General features: G+C 36.2%; 1 protein-coding gene across 8 annotated transcripts in view; it reads left to right on the top strand.

Annotated features, from left to right (window-relative positions):
* OSBPL8 (oxysterol binding protein like 8) overlaps nt 1-18,616 on the top strand; it is a 194,802-nt gene that overhangs the window by 172,775 nt on the left and 3,411 nt on the right. For all 8 annotated transcript variants that reach the window (XM_036865913.1, XM_036865907.1, XM_036865908.1 and 5 more), the window contains 4 exons: nt 1,050-1,235; nt 1,565-1,652; nt 15,372-15,477; nt 17,228-17,330. In XM_036865913.1, coding sequence (XP_036721808.1) covers nt 1,050-1,235; nt 1,565-1,652; nt 15,372-15,477; nt 17,228-17,330 — 483 coding nt within the window. The remainder of the gene's footprint in view (nt 1-1,049; nt 1,236-1,564; nt 1,653-15,371; nt 15,478-17,227; nt 17,331-18,616) is intronic.

Genomic DNA, 18,616 nt, shown 5'->3' with positions numbered 1-18,616 from the left:
TTGTGTTAGGAGAAGGGGACTGCTGTGTAGAAGACACTCTACTAGGTACTTTATACACATTATGCAGTTTAGTTCTCACTACATGTTTCCACATGCATATCATTCTCTTCTCATGAGGATTCAAGTCCACGTGCACTTTCCTTCTGTACTCAAAATTGAGGTTTTCAAAGATGGAAGATTACGTACGCACCAGTTCTAAAAATTCTATTTCAGCTATAACCACATGATGCTCTCCATCCAGAGTGAAACTTTGCCAAGGCATATGACAATTTTTGAGATGTGGGTATAATTTAATGTATTTTAAAGATGAGGAAAATGAGTCTTAGACAAGATAAGTAACTTTAAGTTCACCAGCCAAGAAGTGGCAGATCTAGGATTAAACCCAAGTCTATCTGATTCCCTAGCCTTTATTCTTTGAGCCCAACATGCTATCTTCCCAGATGGGTAGAACACAGATATATTTTTAAGTATCTAATAAAAAACTAAACTTTAGTAGGGGAAAAGATTTTACCTCAGTATTTTTTTCTGCTAAATCAATGGTTCTCAACACTGGCTGCACATTAAAATCACCTGGGAAAGATAAAAAAAAAAAAAAAAGCCATACTTGGGCCCACTCCCGGAGATTCTGATTTTTTTTAATTCCCTGACAAATCCTACACCCAAGGTTGAGAAACATGGCAGTATACTTCTGGATCTTTGAGGCCAGTGGGTCCTAAACAGTAGATACAAGAATCATCTGGGGAGCTTGTTAAAAATGTAGATTCTTGAGCCTTCATTACATTTCTACCATTGTGGATCAGAACCATTCATTTCCGTATGTTTAAGAACCCATGTAATAAATTTCTCTGGCCAAGAAAAAAAATTGGTCTCCACTGTCTCACTCTATTCAAGGCATCACTTTTTATATCTTGACTTGTTTCTAAGCATCCGAGCATAAGCTTTGTCAAAAGCTTACATGGCATCATTTTCTCTCAAGGGGACTCAAGCCTATTGTATGCAGATTTGATTTTCTGTTGTTTTTTTCAATATTATTTTTGCACATGTATTAGACTCTGGCAGCGGGTAACTCGAGCCATAAATGCCAAAGACCAAACAGAAGCTACTCAAGAAAAGTATGTTTTAGAAGAAGCTCAAAGACAAGCTGCGAGAGATCGGAAAACAAAAAATGAAGAGTGGACTTGCAAGTTATTTGAACTTGACTCACTCACAGGAGAATGGCATTACAAGTTTGCAGAGTAAGTAATTAAAAATTATATTACAAACAGTATCTCATAGTTTTTTGCCTTCATTTCTAGTTTTTTTTATTGTTAGTATGAATAGTTTTTAAATTAAGCAGTATGTGTGAGATTTTACCCTTGATGTTCCATTCATTATAAATTTGACTCCATGATAGTAGTTAGCCTATAAAATAAGCCGAGAATCAGATTAGATATGACATATCTTAATCTTACAGCTAAGTTTATAATTACCAATGAAAATCTAATCATAGAGTAGAAAGTTTTTTAAAAAGTTTCTGAGCATTTTGCTTAGTCATTAAACAAGTGGTGTTTTTTCATTTATGTAGTACTCGACCTTGGGATCCACTTAACGATATGATACAGTACGAAAAAGATGGTGTTATCCAGACCAAAGTGAAACATCGCACTCCAATGGTATGTAATAAAAAAGTAACTAGACCCTGCTCTGCATATAAATTTTTAAAATTCTTAGTATCTTTGGTTACCAACCTTTAAAATTTGGCTCCACAGTTTAAAATTTCAGGTCACAAAAATGATACAGTAGGCAGCTCCAAGCTCTTGTGCCCCCAAAGAAACATAAAAAATCAAGCAGAAACTGTCATAACCAAATTTGCCTGAACTCTGGAAAACAGTCAGAGGTTTGCAGCAACTAAGTGAGAGCTGAATCAAGAATCAGGTGACTTCAAAGCAGCGAGAAGGCTTTATGGCATTTTTACTTGCTCTTGTCCTAATGCCTCCCTGGTGCAGTGGCAGTCTTGAAGGGTCCCCACATTCCCAGTGTGAGCCCTGGTTCCAGAGGGAGTAGAGTAGACCTTGTTAACAAATTGCTGTGTATGTCTTTTTTTTTTTTTTTAAACATCTTTATTGGAGTATAATTGCTTTACAATGGAGTGTTCGTTTCTGCTGTATAACACTGAATCAGCTATACATATACATATATCCCCATATCTCCTCCCTCTTGCATCTCCCTCCCACCCTCCCTATCCCACCCCTCTAGGTGGTCACAAAGCACCCAGCTGATCTCCCTGTGCTATGCAGCTGCTTCCCACTAGCTATCTATATTACATTTGGTAGTGTATATATGTCCATGCCACTCTCTCACTTTGTCCCAGCTTACCCTTCCCCCTCCCCGTGTCCTCAAGTCCATTCTCTATGTCTATATCTTTATTCCTGTCCTGCCCCTAGGTTTTTCAGAACCTTTTTTTTTTTTTCTTAGATTCCATATAGATGTGTTAGCACACGGTTTTTGTTTTTCTCTTTGTGACTTACTTCCCTCTGTATGACAGTCTCTAGGTCCATCGACCTCACTATAAATAACTCAATTTCGTTTCTTTTTATGGCTGAGTAATATTCCATTGTATATATCTGCCACATCTTCTTTATCCATTCATCTGTCGATGGACATTTAGGTTGCTTCTGTGTCCTGGCTATTGTAAATAGAGCTGCAATGAACATTGTGGTACATGACTCTTTGAATTATGGTTTTCTCAGGGTATATGACCAGTAGTGGGATTGCTGGGTTGTATGGTAGTTCTATTCTTAGTTTTTAAGTAACCTCCATACTGTTCTCCATAGTGGTTGTATCAATTTACATTCCCACCAACAGTGCAAGAGGGTTCCCTTTTCTCCACACCCTCTCCAGCATTTATTGTTTGTAGATTTTTTGATGGCCATTCTGACTGCTGTGAGGTGATACCTCACTGTAGTTCTGATTTGCATTTCTCTAATAATTAGTGATGTTGAGCATCCTTTCATGTGTTTGTTGGCAATCTGTGTATCTTCTTTGGAGAAATGTCTATTTAGGTCTTCTGCCCATTTTTGGATTGGGTTGTTTGTTTTTTGATATTGAGATGCATGAGCTGCTTGTATATTTTGGAGATTAATCCTTTGTCAGTTTCTTTGTTTGTAAATATTTTTTCCCATTCTGAGGGTTATCTGTTTGTCTTGTTTATGGTTTCCTTTGCTGTGCAAAAGCTTTTAAGTTTCATTAGGTCCTATTTGTTTATTTTTGCTTTTATTCCCATTTCTCTAGGAGGTGGGTCAAAAAGGATCTTGCTGTGATTTATGTCATGGAGTGTTCTGCCTATGTTTTCCACTAGAGTTTTATAGTGGTTTGCCTTACATTTAGGTCTTTAATCCATTTTGAGTTTATTTTTGTGTATGGTGTTAGGGAGTGTTCTAATTTCATTCTATTACATTTAGCTGTTCAGTTTTCCCAGCACCACTTATTGAAGAGGCTGTCTTTTCTCCATTGTATACCCTTGCCTCCTTTATCAAAGATAAGGTGACCATATGTGCATGGGTTTATCTCTGGGCTTTCTATCCTGTTCCATTGATCTATATTTCTGTTTTTGTGCCATTACCATACTGTCTTGATTACGGTAGCTTTGTAGTATAGTCTGAAGGGAGGGAGCCTGATTCCTCCAGCTGCGTTTTTCTTTCTCAAGATTGCTTTGGCTATTCGGGGTCTTTTGTGTTTCCACACAAATTGTGAAATTTTTTCTTTTAGTTCTGTGAAAAATGCCATTGGTAGTTTGATAGGGGTTGCCTTGAATCTGTAGATGGCTTTTGGTAGTATAGTTATTTTCACAATGTTGATTCTTCCAATCCAAGAACAAGGTATATCTCTCCATCTGTTTGTATCATCTTTAATTTCTTTCATCAGTGTCTTATAGTTTCTACATACAGGTCTTTTGTCTCCTTAGGTAGGTTTATTCCTAGGTATTTTATTATTTTTGTTGCAATGGTAAATGGGAGTGTTTCCTTAATTTCTCTTTCAGATTTTTCATCATTAGTGTATAGGAATGCAAGAGATTTCTGTGCATTAATTTTGTATCCTGCTACTTTACCAAATTCATTGATTAGCTCTAGTAGTTTTCTGGTAGCATCTTTAGGATTCTCTATGTATAGTATCATGTCATCTGCAAACAGTGACAGTTTTACTTCTTCTTTTCCAATTTGGATTCCTTTTATTTCTTTTTCTTCTCTGATTGCTGTGGCTAAAACTTCCAAAACTATGTTGAATAATAGTGGTGAGAGTGGAAAACCTTGTCTTGTTCCTTATCTTAGTGGAAATGGTTTCAGTTTTTCACCATTGAGAACGATGCTGGCTGTGGGTTTGTCATATATGGCCTTTATTATGTTGAGGTAGGTTCCCTCTATGCCTACTTTCTGGAGGGTTTTTATCATAAATGGGTGTTGAATTTTGTCGAAAGCTTTTTCTGCATCTATTGAGATGATCATATGGTATTTCTCCTTCAATTTGTTAGTATGGTGTATCACATTGATTGATTTGCATATATTGAAGAATCATTGCATTCCTGGGATAAACCCCACTTGATCATTGTGTATGATCCTTTTAATGGGCTGTTGGATTCTGTTTGCTAGTATTTTGTTGAGGAGTTTTGCATCTATGTTCATCAGTGATATTGGCCTGTAGTTTTCCTTTTTTGTGGCATCGTTGTCTGGTTTTGGTATCAGGGTGATGGTGGCCTCATAGAATAAGTTTGGGAGTGTTCCTCCCTCTGCTATATTTTGGAAGAGTTTGAGAAGGATGGGTGTTAGGTCTTCTCTAAATGTTTGATAGAATTCGCCTGTGAAGCCATTTCATCCTGGGCTTTTGTTTGTTGGAAGATTTTTAATCACAGCCTCAATTTCAGTGCTTGTGATTGGTCTGTTTATATTTTCTATTTCTTCCTGGTTCAATCTTGGATGGTTGTGCTTTTCTAAGAATTTGTCCATTTCTTCCAGTTTGTCCATTTATTGGCATATAGTTGCTTGTAGTAATCTCTCAGGATCCTTTGTATTTCTGCAGTGTCAGTTGTTACTTTTCCTTTTTCATTTCTAATTCTATTGATTTGAGTCTTCTCCCTTTTTTCCTTGATGTGTCTGGCTAATGGTTTATCAATTTTGTTTATCTTCTCAAAGAACCAGCTTTTAGTTTTATTGAACTTTGCTATCATTTCCTTCATTTCTTTTTCATTTATTTCTGATCTGATCTTTATGATTTCTTTCCTTCTGCTAACTTTGGGGTTTTGTTGTTCTTCTTTCTCTAATTGCTTTAAGTGTAAGGTTAGGTTGTTTATTTGAGATGTTTCTTGTTTCTTGAGGTAGCGTTGTGTTGCTATAAACTTCCATCTTAGAACTGCTTTTGCTGCATCCTGTAGGTTTTGGGTCATCGTGTTTTTATTGTCATTTGTTTCTAGGTATTTTTTGATTTCTTCTTTGATTTCTTCAGTGATCTCTTGTTTATTTAGTAGTGTATTGTTTAGCCTGAATGTCTTTGTATTTTTTACGGATGTTTTCCTGTAATTGATATCTAGTGTCACAGCGTTGTGGTCGGAAAAGATACTTGATACGATCTCAGTTTTCTTAAATTTACCAAGGCTTGATTTGTGACCCAAGATATGATCTATCCTGGTGAATGTTCCACGAGCATTTGAGAGGAAAGTGTAATCTGCTGTTTTTGGATGGAATGTCCTATAAATATCAATTAAGTTCATCTTGTTTAATGTATCATTTAAAGCTTGTGTTTCCTTATTTATTTTCATTTTGGATGATCTGTCCATTGGTGAAAGTGGGGTGTTAAAGTCCCCTAGTATGATTGTGTTACTGTCGATTTCCCCTTTTATGGCTGTTAGCATTTGCCTTATGTATTGAAGTGCTCCTATGTTGGGTGCATAAATATTTACAGTTGTTATATCTTCTTCTTGGATTGATCCCTTGATCATTATTATGTAGTGTCCTTCTTTGTCTCTTGTAGTAGTCTTTATTTTAAAGTCTATTTTGCCTGATAAGAGAATGGCTACTCCAGCTTTCTTTTGATTTCCATTTGCATGGAATATCTTTTTCCATCCCCTCACTTTCAGTCTGTATGTGTCCCTAGGTCTGAAGTGGGTCTCTTGTAGACAGCATATATATGGGTCTTGTTTTTGTATCCATTCATCCAGTCTATGTCTTTTGGTTGGAGCATTTAATCCATTTACATTTAAGGTAGTAATCGATATGTATGTTCCTATTACCATTTTCTTACTTGTTTTGGGTCTGTTATTGTAAGTCTTTTCCTTCTCTTGTGTTTCCTGCCTAGAGAAGTTCCTTTAGCATTTGTTATAGAGCTGGTTTGGTGGTGCTGAATTCTCTTAGCTTTTGCTTGTCTGTAAAGGTTTTAATTTCTCCGTCAAATCTGAATGAGATCCTTGCTGGGTAAAGTAATCTTGGTTGTAGGTTTTTCCCTTTCATCACTTTAAATATGTCCTGCCACTCCCTTCTGGCTTGCAGAGTTTCTGCTAAAAGATCACCTGTTAATCTTATGGGGATTCCCTTGTTATTTGTTGCTTTTCCCTTGCTGCTTTCAATATTTTTTCTTTGTATTTAATTTTTGATAGTTTCATTATTATGTGTCTTGGCCTGTTTCTCCTTGGATTTATCCTGTATGGGACTCTCTGTGCTTTCTGGACTTGAATGATTATTTCCTTACCCATATTAGAGAAGTTTTCAACTATAATCTCTTCAAATATTTTCTCAGTCCCTTTTTTTTTCTCTTCTTCTGAGACCCCTATAATTCGAATGTTGGTGTGTTAATGTTGTCCCAGAGGTCTCTGTGATTGTCCTCAATTCTTTTCATTCTTTTTTCTTTATTCTGCTCTGTGGTAGTTATTTCCACTGTTTTATGTTCCAGGTCACTTATGCATTCTTCTGCCTCAGTTATTCTGCTACTGATTCCTTCTAGAGAATTTTAAATTTCATTTATTGTGTTATTCATCATTGTTTATTTGCTCTTTAGTTCTTCTAGGTCCTTGTTAAACGTTCTTTTATTTTCTCCATTCTATTTCCAAGATTTTGGATCATCTTTACTATCATTACTCTGAATTCTTTTTCAGGTAGACTGCCTATTTCCTCTTCAGTTGTTTGGTCTGGTGGGTTTTTACCTTGCTCCTTCATGTACTGTGTGTTTCTCTGTCTTTTCAGTTTGCTTAGCTTACTGTGCTTGGGGTCTCCGTTTTGCAGGCTGCAGGTTCATAGTCCCGTTGTTTTTGGTGTCTGCGCCCAGTAGGTAAGGTTGGTTCAGTGGGTTGTGTATGCTTCCTGGTGGAGGGGACTGGTGCCTGTGTTCTGGTGGATGAGGCTGGATCTTGTCTTTCTGGTGGGCAGGACCACGTCCAGTGGTGTGTTTTAGGGTGTCTGTGAACTTATGATTTTAGGCAGCCTCTCTACTAATGAATGTGTTTGTGTTCCTGTCTTGCTAGTTGTTTGGCATAGAGTGTCCAGCACTGTACCTTGCTGGTCGTTGAGTGGAGCTGGGTCTTAGCATTGATATGGAGATCTCTGGGAGAAGTTTCACTGCTTGATATTACGTGGGGCCTGTAGGTCTCTGGTGGACCAATGTCCTGAACTCGGCTCTCCCACCTCAGAGGCTCAGCCCTGACACCTGGCCAGAGCACCAAGACCCTATCAGCCACACGGCTCAGAAGAAAAAGGAGAAAAAGAAAGAAACAAAGAAAAAATAAATAAATAAAATAAAGTTATTAAAATAGAAAAAATTATTAAATATTTAAAAGTAATATAAAAAAGAGAGCTTAAGAAAGAAGAGACCAACCAAACCAAAAAACAAATCCTCCAATGATAACAAGTGCTAAAGACTATACTAAAAAACAAACAAACAAACAAAAACAGACGTCAGAACCCTAGGACATATGGCAAAAGAAAGCTATACAGATGGTATCACACAATGAAGCATACACATACACACTCACAAAAAGAGAAAAAGGAAAAAATATATATATAAAAAAAATAAAACAAGGAAGAGAGCAACCAAATCAGTAAACAAATCTACCAATGATAATAAGCTCTAAACACTAAACTAAGGTAAACATAAAACCAGAAACAAATTAGATGCAGAAAGCAAACCCCAAGTCTACAGTTGCTCCCAAAGTCCACCGCCTCAATTTTGGGAGGATTCGTTGTCTATTCAGGTATTCCAGAGATGCAGGGTACATCAAGTTGATTGTGGAGATTTAATCCGCTGCTCCTGAGGCTCCTGGGAGAAATTTCCCTTTCTCTTCTTTGTTCGCTCAGCTCCTGGGGTTCAGCTTTGGATTGGCCCCACCTCTGCGTGTAGGTCGCCTGAGGGCATCTTTTGGGAAGTCTGAGGTCTCCTGCCAGCGTTCAGTAGGTGTTCTATAAGAGTTGTTCCACATGTAGATGTAGTTTTGATTTATTTGTGGGGAGGAAGGTGATCTCCAAGTCTTACTCCTTCACCATCTTGAAGGTGCCCCAGCTTCAGTCTACTTGAAAGCAGTGGCCTATAACATCTCAGTGATGGCAGCAAGAGAAGAATCCTCTGAACTCTCCTCTCTGAAAAGGAGGACACCATGCCGTGTGTCAGTGCAGCATACGGGGAAATCCATGGGCGGCATCAAAGTGTCCTTTGTGACTCAGGGGTCTGTCTTTCAAGCCAAAGAGCCGTCATGCACAGCACCATGCTCTTCTGAAAATTCCTGCATCCAGGCTTCAAATGCAGAGCTCCATCAGAAGGCTTCTGAGTGTTCCCAAAATCCTGCCTGGCTTCAGCGCCAATGACCTCTCCAGAAGTGGGAAGTACCGGGAGCCGACCTCTCCATAAGGGGGGTGCACTGGGGTCGACCGCTCCAGAAAGTTGCGCGCAGGGCTCTGTATGTCTTTTGTAACCTGTCTGGGGGCTACCTGAAGGATTTATGCAGGGCATGCATCTTTTTTTTTTCTAACTCAGAGCTGAGCCAGAAAGGCTGCAGGCATTGCTTGAAAGTACTACAAGCCAAACTAACAACCTGCAGATACCTGGGGCAAAAGATTACCAATAAAACACACAATAGGCCATGTAAGGCCCAGGAGAAAAAGCTAGGGAGAGGTTCTTTGGGAAATTAGGGCATTGAATAGCCCCATGTATACAGGAGAATCTAGAAAGCCATGAAAATGCCCAAGGCAAGATGCTTATGCTCAGAGAAGACCTGCAAAAACCCTCAGCTTTCACCTTAAGCTAATTTCTAGGCTTGAAATGTTGAAGGAGTGCCCCTACACAGAGCCTGTCTGCTAAGACTAGGAGAGTTTGGGTTTTGGGGTTTTTTTTTGTTTTTGTGTCTTATTTGTTTAGCTATTGGTGTTCAAGGAAATCTATGTCAAAATACTAGCTAAACACAAGCTGAGGAACTCAGACTTCAGTGACCATGCACAACAAGGAGAAAAGTCTTTGCAAATATAGTTTGGGAAATTCACTGAACAGATGGAGTACAATAGCCTTCAACAATACAGAAAGCAGCAAACCCTGGAGAAAGTGGAAAATATGATTTCCAGAGTTACCACCTTATAATATTTAGATGTGTAGTTTTCAACAAAGAATTAAAAAGCATACGTAGAGACAGGAAAATACGAACCCATTAAAAGGAACGAAGTAAGTTGACAGAAACCATTTCCGATAAAAGTCCAGACACCAGACTTAGCAAAGTTTTTTTTTTTTTAATAAATTTATTTATTTATTTTTAGCTGTGTTGGGTCTTTGTTTCTGTGTGAGGGCTTTCTCTAGTTGCGGCAAGCGGGGGCCACTCTTCATTGCGGTGTGCAGGCCTCTCGCTATCGCGGCCTCTCTTGTTGCGGAGCACAGGCTCCAGACGCGCAGGCTCAGTAGTTGTGGCTCACGGGCCCAGTTGCTCCGCGGCATGTGGCATCTTCCCAGACTAGGGCTCGAACCCGTGTCCCCTGCATTGGCAGGCAGATTCTCAACCACTGCGCCACCAGGGAAGCCCCCAAAGATTTTAAAACAATTATCTTAAGTATGTTCAAAGAGTTAAAGGAAACAGGGACAAAGAACTACAGGAAATCAAGAAAAAGGTATATAGACAAAATCAGAATACCAATAAAGAGAAATGATACATAGAAACCAAAGAAATTCTGGAGCTCAAAAATACAATAACTGAAGTGAAATATTCACTAAGATATTCAACAGCAGATTTGGAGAATGTGGAACGCAAGAATCAGCTAACTCAGAGATTGGACAATTGAAATTATCTAGTCTGAGGAACAGAAAGAAAAGAATGAAGAAAGTGAACAGAGCCTAAGGGACCTATAGGGCACCATCAAGTGGATCATCATATACATTAAGGGAGTCCCAGAAAGAGAAGAAGAATAGAAAGAGGCAAAATAATATTTAAATAAAAAAGTTCACCAAATCCCCAAATTTAATGAGAGATATAAGTCTATAAATCCAAGAAGTTCAACAAACTTTTAAATAGGATAAACTCAAAGAGACCCCCACACCAAGACATTATAAGCAAACTGTCAAAAGTCAAAGACAAAAAGAATCTTGAAAGCAGCAAGAGAGAAGCAACTTGTCACATATAAGCGATCCTTGATAGGAATAATAGCCAATTTCTCACTAGAAACCATGGAGGCCAGAAGGCATGAGATGACATATTTAAAGTGCTGGAAGAAAAAACTTGTCAAACAAGAATTGTATATATGGCAAAACTGTCCTTCAAAAATGGGGGAGAAATGAAGACATTTCCAGATGAGTGAGTTCATTACCACTAGACCTTCCATATAAGAAATGCTAAAATAGTCCTTCAGGTTGAAATGAAACTCAAAGCTGTATGAAGAAATAAAGATTTTCAGTAGAGATAAATGGATGGGCAAATATAAAAGCCAGTGTTACTGTAGTTTTAGTTTACAACTACACTTCTTATTTTTTACAGAATTTGAAAGATTAAATGAATGAAAAATAATTACAAATCTATGTTATTGAGCATACAGTGCATAAAGGTGTAATTTGTGACAACAAAGACATACAGGGAGGGACAATGGAGCTGTTTAGCAACCAAGTTTTTGTGTGCTATTGAAATTAAGTTGGTATCCATTCAAGCTAGACTGTAATAAATTTAGGTATAAATGTCATTCTCATGATAACCACAAAGAAAATATCTAAAACACATATACAAGAGGAAATGAGAAAGGAATCAAAACAATTCATTCCAAAAAAAATCAATTAAACACGAAAGTAGTAATGAAAAAAATGAAGGTCAAAAAAAGGTATAGGACATACAGAAAACAGCAAAAGGGCAGAATTTCTTCCTTATCAGTAATTACCTTAAGTGTAAATTGATTAAACTCTATTCAAAAGACAGATTGGCAGAATGGATTAATACAAACATGATCCAATTATATGCTGTCTACAAGAGACTCACTTTAGATCCAAAGACACAAATAGAGTAAAATGGAAGGATAGAAAAAGTTATTCCATGCAAATAGTAACCAAAAGAGAGCTGGGATGGCTATACTAATATTGGACAAAATAGACTTCAAGTCAGAAACTATTACAAGAGATAGAAAAAGACATTATGTATTGATAAAAGAGTCAGTTTATCACTATATGTGTACTAATCAATGAAGCCCCAAAATGTATGATGCAAACATTGACCAAATGAAGGAAAAAATAGACCATTCTACAACAATAGATGAACACTTCAGTGTCACTCTCAATAATGAATAGAACATCTAGATAGAAGATCAATAAGGAAACAGAAGTCTTGACCCACACAATAAACCAACTAATCCTAACAGATACATATAGAATATTCTACCCAACAACAACAAATATACAGTCTTCTCAAGTAAACATGGAACATTCTTCAGGATAGAACATATGTTAAGCCATATAACATATCTAAATAAATTTTTTAAAAATTAAAATCATGCAAAGTATCTTTTCCAGGTGCACTGGAATGAAGCTAGAAATCAATAACAGAAAGAAACGGGAAACTTACAAATATGTGGAAATTAAACAAGACACTCTAAACAACCAATGAATCAAAGAAGAAATCATAAGGGAAATTAGAAAACACTTAGATGAATGAAAAAAAAAGAAAAACAAAAACCACAACATACCAAAACTTATAAGATGCAGCAAAGGCAGCGCTCAAAGGGAAATATACAGCTGTGAATACCTACATTAAAAAAGAAGAAAGATGCCCAGTCAATAACCTAACTTGACAATGACGATCTAGAAATAGAAGGGAAAAACTAAACCCAAAGCCAGCAGAAGGAAATTTGGAATGGAAATAAACAAAATAGAGAATAGAAAAACAATAGAATCAATGAAACTAAAAGTTAGTTCTTTGAAAAGGTCAGCAAAGTTGACAAACATTTAGCTAGACTAAGAAAGAAAAAAAGCAAGAAGACGAAAATAACTAAAAGCAGAAATGAAAGTGAGGACATTACTACTGACCTTACAGAAATAAAAAGGATTATAAGAGAATATTATGAATATTTGTATGCCAAAAAATTAGGTAACCTAGATGAAATGGACAAATTTCTAGAAACACATATGTTACATAACCTGACTCAAAAAGAAATAGAAAATTTCAACAGACCTGTAACAAGTTAAGAGATTGGACCAGTAATCAAAAACCTCCAAACAAAACAGATACATGGATAAAGAAGATATGGTATATATACACAATGGACTATTACTTAGCCATAAAAAGAATGAAATAATGCCATTTGCAGCAACATGGATGGACCTAGAGATAATCATATTAAGTGAAGTAAGTCAGACAGAGAAAGACAAATATCATATGATATCACTTATATGTGGACTCTAAAAAAATGATACCCTTGACAGAGTTATCAAGTCCACTCAATGGGAAAAGAAAAGCTTCTTTAACAAATGGTGCTGGATTTCCACATGTAAAAGAATGAAGTTGGATCCCCTTCCTCAAACCATATACAAAAATTAACTCCCAAGTGGACCCACAACCTGAAATAAGAGCTAAAACCATAAAACTCTTAGAAGAAAACAGGGATAAATCTTCATGACCCTTTATTTAGCACCGTATTCTTAGATATGACACTAAAGGCATGTGGAACAAGAAGAAATAGATAAGTTGAACTTCATCAAAATTAAACACTTTTGTGTATCAAAGGACATTATCAAAGTGAAAGACAACATGAGAGAATATTTGCAATCATTTATCTGGTAAGGGTTTAATATCCAGAATATATACAGAACTCCTTACTTAACAACCAAAGACAAACATTGCAAGTAAAAAATGAACAAAGGGCTTGAATAGACATTTCTTCAAAGAAGATATACACATGTCCAACAAACACATGAAAAGATGCTCAACATCGTTAGTCATAAGGGAAATGCAAATCAAAACCACAAGGAGGTCAGGTACTACTTCACACCTACTAGAATGATAATAATTTTAAAAATAGAAAATAAGTGTTGGTGAGGATGTGGAGAAATTGAAACCCTCGTATATTGCTGGTGGGAATATAAAATGGTGCAGCTGCTGTGGAGAATGATTTGGTGGTTCCTCAAAAAGCTAAACACAGAATTGCCATATGATCCAGCAATTCCACTACAGAAGAATTGAAAACAGAGTCAGACGTATACTTGTACACCAGTGATCATTGCAGCATTATTCTCTGTAGCCAAAATGTAGAAACAATTCAAGTGTCCATCAACAGATGGATAAACAAAATGTGGTATATATTTACAGTGGACTATTATTCAGCCATAAAAAGGAATGAAGTTCTGCTACATGCTACAACATGGATTAACTTTGAAAATATTATGCTAAGTGAAATAAGTGGAACACAAAAGGATAAATACTGTTTGATTCTACTTATATAAAATATCTAGAATAAGCAAATTCATAGAAAGATTAGAGGTTAATAGGGACTGAGGGGAGAAGAGAATAAGGAGTTATTGCTTAATTGTTACAGAGTCTGTCTTTGGGATAATGGATATGTTTTGGAAGTAGTGGTGATGGTTGCAAAATATTATGAATGTACTTAATACAACTGAATTGTACACTTAAAATGGTTAAAATGGCAAAATTTATCTTTGTGTGTATATATGTGTGTGTTTATACATATACACACGTTATCACAATTTAGAAACTTTAAAAAATTTTTAAATTTTGTTTCTTCCTTTAACAACACTGTCATGATAGAGACACACAGGGCATCCAAATTTCCTCCTAACAGTAGAGTTTACTGATCACATTAAATCTTTGTATACTGACAGTTAGATTACTGACTCCCCTTCTCATTTTAACTAACTTCTCACCAGGCTTTATCAATCTGCAATCTGAACCTATTCTAAGAATGTGGATTTGGATTCTAAATGTTATAAAATCTTAAGTTTCCATGACTTAAAGTAGGAGGGCACAGTGTAGGCTGAATCTAGAACCTGCCTTGTTATTTACTTTCTGTAATAAAATTATACAAATTTTAATTTTAAGCCCATGAGTAAGATTTTGCAAAATTATTTCAAGGAATAGTTAACTGGGGATAATTCCTATTTAGAACAATAAACAGGTAAGAACAGAGTTAAAGACTTAGGACCACTGGTTCCCTGTTTTTCTAAGCATGTAAATTACCTTGCCCTTCTGTTTCTAGTTTCTTCTCTTGCATTTGGTTTTTTTATCCTAAGGAAAATTTAATCCTAATTGATGGTTAAACATACTCTTGAATTTTGTACATTTACTCAAATGTTTTCAGTAAGTTTAAATTATGCTCTGAAAAGATAATAATATAATTTCCATTTATTATAAGATGCTTTCTACATTATCCAGATATTATTAAAAGTAAGCAATCTAAATAATTTTATTGGAAACCCAACATCATTCACTGAGAATGTTTCTTACGTTGGGAACAAGACAAGTATGATCTTAAAAGAGCACTATTTTTAACATTCAACTAGATGTACTAACTGGTGCAGTTAGAAAAGCGAGGTATCTATATTCTTATTTGTGTGTGCATAAAAATGTCTGTTGAAGGATATACAAACTAATAGCATTGAGTATCTTTTTAGTGAGGGAGAGACTGGGTGGATATGGGTCAGGAGTGGGAAGGAAACTCTTCATTGTATATTTTCTTATACTCTTTGATGTTTGTGCCAAATTAATGTTTCTTATTAAAATTAAACAATTTGTATAAGTGTATCATATTTGTTAAGTCTTAATTAGACTATTTCATCTTTGTTTTTATTTCTAAGTACTGTGCCCATGAACAGTTTTGACGGTTGTACAACATTGGTCTTTAATTACAAAATTCAGTGCAAATTCACTTAATAGCATGATTTTTTTTTTTTTTCAGGTTAGTGTCCCAAAAATGAAACATAAGCCAACCAGGCAACAGAAGAAAGTGGCAAAAGGCTATTCCTCCCCAGAACCTGATATCCAGGACTCATCTGGAAGTGAAGGTAAAAATATTTATTGTAGACTATTGACAATACGAGTCAAAGTTTTTAAAAGTATATTACTATGTTTGATATAAGAAAATGGTTTTTCATATTAACTCAAGGAGATTTGTAAGTTTTGGTGGGGGCAGGGATGATGTACAAGAAAAGCTATTTCAGATTATAAATTTCAAGACCAGGCCACAGGGTAAAGGCATGGGAAATGAAAAAAGGGGAAACATGCAAATCAAGAACCACACTGTAGTGCTAGCTCTTATGCCTTGTTAGCTTCTGAAAAATTGTTGATGGTTTCCTAGATTCAACGCAGGCAGCATTTCTTGAGTTTTGTTCTCGGTTCCATGCTTCAGAAAAGTTTTTTATTCTCATAATAAATTATTGTGGTGTTTAGCGGTCACAGAGAAGTAAAAATATAACTATCAAATTATGAACTAAATTTACTAGTGTGCCATTCTTGTTTAAGTCAGATAATGTATAAACTGTCTTGAACTGCACTGAGATATAATCAAGGATTAAGGTAATGTCTGAGACATTATGAGAAAATAAAGTTTTCTTAAAACTGTAGTCTCTACTAAGCTCACACTAAGCTGGGGAACTCAATTTTACAGAGATAATACTAGAGGTGAATAAATGGTAAATGCTAAGAAACTAGTATATGACAAATAGTAAAGAGTTTAAAGGAAAGGGGGCTGAATTCAGCTTGAGGGAAGGTCCTTAGAGGAAAGGAACCCTGATCAATTATGAGGATTTCTAATGGTTTATAGCAATCTAGGCTTGAGGGATGCTGGTGAGTGGACAAGATACTGGAATAAAAGAGGAATAAAATGAATAAAGTTCTAAAAGCAGGAGTCACATGGTACTGTTGTGCTCAAAAGGAGTATTAGTTATACTGTTGTTCCCATTTCACAGAAGAGGAAAGTGAGACGCGGGTTAACCTGCCCAAGGTTGTATACCCCATAAGGCAGTGTATGTATATACATATATATATATATATGTTATATATGCAGATATTTTGGCTCCTTAATTCATTCTCTTATCCACTCCACTATATAACCTATAATGTATCAGCTGACATTTACTGAGTATTTAATGTGGGCCAAACTGGAGGTTAAACATACCTTCCTACAACCATGTGAAGTTTGAGTATTATTATTATCCCAAGTTTACAAATGAGAAAGCTGAGATCTGGAGAGAGGTTAAGCTCCGAACAAAAATGGAAAGGAAGGAATGGATATGAGAAGGGATTTTAAAAAATACCATACACTTTGTTGGTTGACAATAAAAATTTGTAGAAGAGATATTAAAACCAATTGAAAAGGTTTAAAGTTTGGGTGACTAAAGGAATAAAGATAACATTAACAATTAATAAAAAAACTGAAAAGGGAGCTTAAAAAGCTGACTTCTTCAGATATAGGCAAATAGGCAAGAGACAGAAGAGAGTAATACCTCCCCCAAGTTAATATATGTATTTTTAAAGAAATATTTTTGTCTATTTTAATTGGTTAAAAAATAAAGCTGATTCAATCCAAAATTTAACTAATTCTTGGTTACTTTAAATATATCTATAGTGTTCTAGTTTTGAAATATGATTGAAACTTCAAAAATGCCAAGTATTAGGAGTAGTATGTTAGTCTCTAAGCCATAAAAATAATGCCTAGGAAAATTATTACATGAGAATCATTAATCTGAAATTTAGATTGTTTATAATTAAATATGTTCACTGTTTTCACCAAGTTTATTCTAAATGTCTTTTTAGCTCAATCAGTAAAACCAAGTGCAAGAAGAAAGAAAGGGATAGAACTGGGAGACATTCAAACTTCCATTGAATCTATAAAACAAACACAGGAAGAAATTAAAAGGTAATATATATGACAGTGACTATTCATTTGAGTCTAGAGGAGTTAAGAATCCTGTTATGTAGGAAATCATATGCTAACTTTACATTTTTATAACATTGCTAAGCTAAAATAGAACCTTGGCATCTGTCACCTGATTACTGAAACTTAGGAAATTCCTTCAGCACTAAAATATTTGGGAGAGATGGGAGGTTGTTTTGTCTCATCTGTGAGACTAGAATTGGGATCTCTTCATCTTACTGCTGTAGCATACTAGGAATGTAGCTGGGTTGAATGCGGAAGTGGGGTGGTTCCTGAGAAAGTCAGTTAACAAAGGCTTCCACAGTCTCCTTTGTACATGGCTGATTTTAATTGGAATGCACCAGTTGTTAAAATACTGAAATACTTCCCGTAACAGTGGGCAAATAGCCACTACCCTGAGACCTTCAAGTGTTCCCTGTGCGCTCCCAGACCCATCCCCTCACTCACCTCTCCAAGATCCAGCAACTAAAGGTCATAACACCTAGGGAAGTTCCTTGGAAGGGAAGGGGTCGTGATCCTGCTCCACTGGTAAGGCTAGCATGAGTTCAGATTGGTTGTCTCCCATTGCTATATCAGATGTTAAGTTTTTTTAATATTAGCCAACCTTCTTTTGTGTATTCAGCACAGTGCTAGATGTTCTGGAGGATTTTTTTTTTAAGATATTTTTTTCTGTTCTTGGTGATCTATGGCTTACATTTAATTGCTATTTTCATCTACAGCCTCATTTCCTGCCATTCCTCTACACTTACCCATGCTCTAGTCCTATGAAGCTGCTCACATCTCCAGAATATACTGTGCTCTCTCGTCTTTGGATCTTTACCCACACTGAATCCACTTTTTAGATTGCCCTTCCTCCCACCTTGCCCCTCAAGAAAATCCCTGTTTATCCTTCAGAATATAACTCAAATGTCACCCTTTTTGTACCATTTCTAATCACTCTGCCCTGTAGTTATTAATCCTTCCACTTGGCTTGTACGGCTCCCTATACATAGTCGTTTTGAGTGCTTACTGCGCTACAGAGTTGCTAATTGTGTGTGTCTGTTTGCCTCACTGCACCCTGCCCCAGTTGGACCATGAGCTTCTTCAGAGCAGGGAGCGTGTCTTCTGCATCTTGGTATCATCAGCCCTTATATAAAGTGCTCGAGTTTCCTAACTTAATTATATTTATAAATTAACGAGCCTACTTGTTCATACATGCCTCCTTTCTTTCGCTATACTCGTAAAACACTTTAATAGAAGTCAGAAAAAGAAAAACGTCTTCAGTAATC

This window comes from Balaenoptera musculus, chromosome 10 (assembly GCF_009873245.2).
Source record: "Balaenoptera musculus isolate JJ_BM4_2016_0621 chromosome 10, mBalMus1.pri.v3, whole genome shotgun sequence".
Lineage (NCBI taxonomy): Eukaryota > Metazoa > Chordata > Mammalia > Artiodactyla > Balaenopteridae > Balaenoptera > Balaenoptera musculus.
This window is presented reverse-complemented; position numbering and strand designations above follow the sequence as displayed.